Source organism: Frankliniella occidentalis, unplaced genomic scaffold (genome assembly GCF_000697945.3).
Source record: "Frankliniella occidentalis isolate FOCC.00 unplaced genomic scaffold, Focc_3.1 Scaffold13, whole genome shotgun sequence".
Taxonomy (NCBI): Eukaryota; Metazoa; Arthropoda; class Insecta; order Thysanoptera; family Thripidae; genus Frankliniella; species Frankliniella occidentalis.
In genome coordinates this window covers 115945-121560 of record NW_026267143.1, presented here as the reverse complement: position 1 = coordinate 121560, position 5616 = coordinate 115945, and the positions used below count along the sequence as shown (strand labels likewise).

Sequence of the window (5616 nt, the reverse complement as noted above, 5' to 3'; positions counted from 1 at the left end):
GGCAAAAATGATAACATTCGCGCTTTATCGGAATACGCAAAGACTCGAATGCACGACGGACTTTGCTGTTTCAGTTTTCCGCTTGAGCTTTCCGCCGTACCCCCGACACGAAAACACGAGGGTGCGATAATGTTTGCAGTTTGTTCGATACATTTTACAAATAGTGAAATACAAATACAGGGGATGGCGTCCCTGCACTGAAACAAAAAAAAAGTTGCATAATTCATCCGTCAGATATAGCACTGTAAATTGCTTACGAACTATAGGTTCGTAATGCAAACCAAAACGTTCGTAGCTTACGAAGGATTTTGAAGCGTTGTATTACGAATAAATTGTTCGTAAGCTTACGAACAAATAGTTCGTAATGCAAACTGATTGTTCGTAAGACCCGTCTAGCCTTACAAACAATCGCTTTGCAATACGAACAATTTGTTTGCAATACAAAGAACGAAAATTGTTCGTAACGTTGCAAAGTATATTTAGTTCGTAAGCTTTTTACAGTGAGGAGTATAACAAGTATGAAGCGAACTGGTTCCATCGTCTGTGTGGACCCAGTTGATGTCCAGGCAGAGGCCAGTACGTACTGGCCAGTGCTGTTTCCTCTCCGCGCCGCTGTGTTGCACCGCCCGACCTGCTACTGTACTGTCTCCCTCGCACTGGGCGGGCGGTCGCGGGCCCCGCGGGCCCCTGCGCAGGGAGGGGACGAGGCCGGGCGCAAGTCTACATAAACAGTGCCTGTGTGAATGATCTAGCCCGCAGTTGTCAGTCTGGTACGCTCCGATTCGCGATTCTCTGACTCACCGAAATTCTCTTCCCCACCCCCTTGCTTGTCGCCAAGAACTTCTTGCAGTCCTGTTCACTCAACTTCCAGTATTAGGATCAGTTCACCATGGCACAAGTGAGTATACAGCACGCACCTCGGCACGCACCATTAGGGAAGTTCACTCGCAAAGCAAGTAGTGCTTCACATGCCTTTCCTTCGAGGAGGGATGAGATTCGAAACTGCACAAAATGCAAGAGTATTACAGTCCTTTTAACAACACTTTTAAATGCTTACGGTGAATTTCACCGTAAGCTACAGTCACTGTAGTACAGTAACCCTGCTGCACGGTAGCCTACGGCCTACGGTCAATTTTCACCGTAAGCTACGGTGAATGTAACTGTAAGCTACGGTGAATCATGGTGCAGGGTGAAAATTATTGACCGTAATAAGCAACAATGCTGTGGGGTTCACTGTAGCTTACGGTGAAATTCAACGTATGCTTCCAACAGTAAAGAGTGGGCTAAAATTTCCTACTCTTGTACACCCTTGTCCGCCCACTCTTGCCAGCTTTTGCAAGAAGCAGACGGGAAACACTGGGAATCAAGTGTTTCAAGAATCATGTGTACACACATCATGCCCCCTCATGCAGCACTTGTAATTTTGAAATTTTAAATTGTAAATTTACAACACATCATCGAGGAAAATTTTGTCATAACCATTGTGAGATTTCTCACACCGGATTTCCTGTCACCCGTTTGTAATTGTAAACTTCCTTCTTTTTGTGAAATAGAAAAACCTGTCGCATTTGTTTGTATTGACAAACTAGTACTTCACAACGGCTACACATGGTCCTCTTTGTGCAGTTTCTCAGCCCCGGTTGTCACACACCGCCGTCCACCCGGCGCGGGCCGCGGCTGGCGGGCATGCTGCACTGAAAACTGCGTAATGACGCATGTTTCACATGTGACCTCGTTTGATCGGGAGTGCTCCAAGGAATTCGATGGTACTTTCGAAAATTCAATTTGAGAGCTCCCTTAGAAAATATTCCAGAAAAACTGAGCGTCATCATTATCGACAAGCGTCATTACGCAGTTTTCAGTGTGGTAGCGGCCGGTAGCGGCCGGTTGTAGCTCGTAGCGGCCTGTCGCGGCTGGTAGCGGCTGGTAGCGGCTGGTAGCGGCTGGTAGCGGCTGGTAGCGGCTGGTAGCGGCCGTCACCGGTCAGAACCTTCATGAGCCGTACCGCTGCCGGGCCCTCGCGTGCTCCTCAGTTCCCAACCGACCCGGCTTGTTAAAAGCGCAGGAAAAAACGGGTGGCGGCGGTGGCACAGCGGCGCAGCAGCAGCAGCCACGCATTTCCGAGAAACTGCCCTGACTTCCTTCTAAGATCGTTTATTTTGATCGTGCCCCCCCCCCCCTTTTCTTCTTGCACGCGGCCCCCGTCTTGTCTCGTCCCGACAGCGCAAGACGGTCTGCTCGTCTCGCTCTTCAATTGTTTGCGTCTGTTTCGCGAGAATCTTTTGCCAACGGAGCGCCGGAGAGAGAGAGAGACAGAAGGAAAGAGATGGTAGAGTAATTATGATTCCTCTGACGGGGCGGTATGTTGGTGGTTGGCGATGGTGCGCCGGCCGAGTCTCAAACGAGCATTGCGCGCTGGTGCCGTCGCTGACGTCCCCGGCGTGACCCTCGCTCCCGGGCATGAGAGCGTCGCGACGCCTTGTTGGCCGTTAGTTTCGACTCCTTGGCGAACACCATTATGACCCCTTATCAGCCGTATAGCAAGCCGATCATGACGGTGGTCGCTGACTCGTCGCTGACCAGCCGTGATAACACACAGCAGCCGCTCGTCTTACTCCAACCGAATAATAATATGCAATGTCCAAGTCTGATACGGTCACGGCCTTTGAATTACTGTATCGTACTGCTATCAAAACGAACTCCTGTAGCCCCCTGACTCTGACTTTCTTGTCATTTCTCAAAAGACGCACGTTTCCTACGTCATTGTCACGGGTACGCCACTGAAAACTGATTCGCGCCTTTTGACGCCAAAATTTGGTGCTCACTGAGAGAGAACGACAAATTTTGGCGCCTTTGAGTGCCAAAAATATGCGTCTTTAGACGTCAAAGTTTGGTGTCTTTGAACGCCAAATCTTGGCGTCTAAAGACGCCAAACAATTTACAGTGGGGTCCTTCCCGAAGGATACGAGCAATCATTAAAACATTTGAATTGGGGCATCGAATCGCGAACTACGCGACATCAGGGTAAGGAGTCCAGCCCGACTGACGACACTCACGATCAGTATCACGAATCAGTCGGGGGAGCGAGAATGGTTTACTTTCTACTTGGTCTTTACCAGTCCCACATCCACTTTGTGTTGGGGAGGATAAGGAGTAGCTCGCTGCCGTTAATCTAAGTATGGCCGATCCTTGCTTTTGTATATACGAGGTGGCTGATTCACGCCGCGCACTTTTGTACTATGCAGCCCGCCCGCACGGCTCCATCCGGGACTGCATACCCACCAGGCGCAGGGGACCGGCTCCAAGCGCCAACGCATCGCTCCACCACTGTTGCTGCAGCCAACGCCCAGGGGCGTACGAAGGGGATGTGCGCTTCGCGCGGGTTCCCGCGAGTCCGCAGGGGTAACTCGCGGGTCCCCGGGGGTAACTCGCAACTCGCGGGTCCACAGGGGTACCTCATCGCGGCCCGCGAGTCACCCTGTGGACCCGCGAGCTACCCCCGCGGACTCGCGGATTGCCGATTGCCCCTGCGGACTCGCGGGAAACCGCGCGAAACCGCGAACAACCCCTTGTAAAACCCCTGGGCATTGGCTGCAATATCAGAGTGACGCGCTGGCGCTTGAAGCCGGTCCCCAATCTAACTTGAACTTCAACATCAATTGGAGTGGAACATTAAACACTTGTTTTACCAGTGTGGAATCGTCTAGAAAGTACGTCCGTATTTCTCAGATTCATTCGGCAACTCTCCGAGAGCTCATCGGTTCAGCGCCTGCGAGACTCAGGGTAGGCCACGCCGCAGCACATGCATGCATGGCAGGCAGGATGTTGCCTACCATCTAGGCGCTATGAGACCTAGCATTGACAGAACTCGTCAGTTTCGGAACGGCAAATGGCGGACGCACTTTGTGGATGATCCCACCATGAAGGGCGATACTTCAAGTTTAAGGACGAGTTTATTCCTTAGCACAAAATTAATTTCGTGTCCTACGTCTCCCTCGTTTAATCGGGAGATGTGCAACGAAATTTGAAATTGTCATGAACAAGCGGAGCATACCATTTAAATACAGCGATATTTGAAATTCTGGCTATGATTCGGCGAGGGAGAATCCTTTTCACTCTAAAGGGGTTTACAGTAGTTGAACCAGGGTGATCAAGTGCAGTTTGACAGTGGCTTTAGTCGTTATAACTAAAAATGCATGTGCAACGTCCACAACTACCGTGTTATTAACATTCTGTTAACTGTTCAACTGAACACTTGATGTGTAACGTCAGCTACCCTTCTGTTGCGCAGGTGACGCTGAGTCTCATCACCGCAGCCCTCGTGCTGGTGGCGCTGTTCTCAAAGTCTTCAGCTGGTGTGATCGACGAAGACGATTCACACAAAGTACGCAAGGGCTGCTTTAATCTCGACGACGGTTTTGATCTCCCCGTCTCATCCGACGAACAGGGTCGTTCTTCAACAGACAAGGTAAATAAGGGGAAAGGTGGACGGGGCGCCTGCGCCCCCCCCCCCTCCTCATCCCCACACGGGTACCTTCAGCTATATTCAGTTAAGCCAGGTGCTCTAGCCCTCCCCCCCTCGGTCCACGCTCCCTTGTCCAACTCCAGGCTCTCGCGCGCGTCGCTAAACTGAATATAGCTGAAGGTTTGTCCAAAAGTGGTGGACATGAACGTTATCCTCCTGCTGTATGATTCGCCACGCCCGTAGCTAGACTGAACCGCAAGCACTACTCGCTCCGACCGTAAGGCATCGTGGCGTATCGTGGTTTGGTGGCAAATAGGCAAACCGTTCGGTAGGGTGTTTGATCGTTCCAGAGTAACTTAACTACGAATTTGGACGCGGGGCGAATCAGCCGTCTGGTGTGGGTGACTTGCCACTGTTCGACAAGACTTGCACAATAAATTATGGAAATTCTTATTGTGTATTTCAAATGCTCTTCCATGGTAGCCCCAGGACGTGACCCCCGAGGGGGCATCACAGGTGCATGCCGGCATCAGTGTCGTCGAGGACGCGGAAGAAAGCGCTGACGAGGATCCCGCCGAGGACGTCGAGAACGAGGTGCTGCCCGCCATCCCCGCAAACGAGGACCAGGACCAGGTGAAGAAGGTATGGGCCGCTAGAGGGGTGCAGTTTCCGTCTTCAGCTCCATTCGCTCTCGCGACGAGCTCGACAAATCCATTTTCCATTCATGTGCTGCAGGTGGAACTCGGCCAGCCCGGGGAGAGCCGCTACCGACACGGTGTCGCCCCTGCCAAGCTGCCCGCCCTGGAGACGGACAAAGCTCACGCCTACAGGACCTCCATCATCCACCCTTACGGAGACGACTTGCACGCGTAGAGACATGTAGGCGTGAGGCCAGAGCTGGGCCCTCGCTAGGTGTTTTAAGGCTTCGCTCTCTCATCGACTACTCGCTGAAGGATAGAAATGTGACTCAATAGTATTGACATTGTTTTTCGCACATGTTACATTTAAAGCTCACTGAAGCTGACACATTGTCGCTCGCCAACTATGCTAATCATTTCTAAACATGCAAGAGAGTTAGACCAAAGCCCCCTTCTTAAATTTGTATCATCTGCTTTCAAGATTGATTCTTCATTGAGATGTTTCCCCCCCCC

The 5616-nt window shown here is 51.4% G+C and overlaps 1 protein-coding gene across 1 annotated transcript; it reads left to right on the top strand.

The window, feature by feature from the left end:
* Positions 1-710: 710 nt before the first annotated feature.
* Positions 711-5510, top strand: LOC113210271 (uncharacterized). The gene is made up of 4 exons (XM_026428160.2): positions 711-898; positions 4292-4468; positions 4949-5107; positions 5201-5510. Exons 1-4 carry the CDS (start codon positions 890-892, stop codon positions 5336-5338), a joined length of 483 nt encoding a protein of 160 aa, XP_026283945.2. The 5' UTR covers positions 711-889; the 3' UTR covers positions 5339-5510.
* Positions 5511-5616: the final 106 nt, after the last annotated feature.

What these genes read in the sequence shown, in the direction of transcription:
- LOC113210271 (XM_026428160.2), top strand. An exon ending in GTCGTTCTTCAACAGACAAG is followed by an intron (nt 4,469 to 4,948) that starts GTAAATAAGGGG and finishes CTTCCATGGTAG; the next exon opens with CCCCAGGACGTGACCCCCGA. An exon ending in ACCAGGACCAGGTGAAGAAG is followed by an intron (nt 5,108 to 5,200) that starts GTATGGGCCGCT and finishes CATGTGCTGCAG; the next exon opens with GTGGAACTCGGCCAGCCCGG.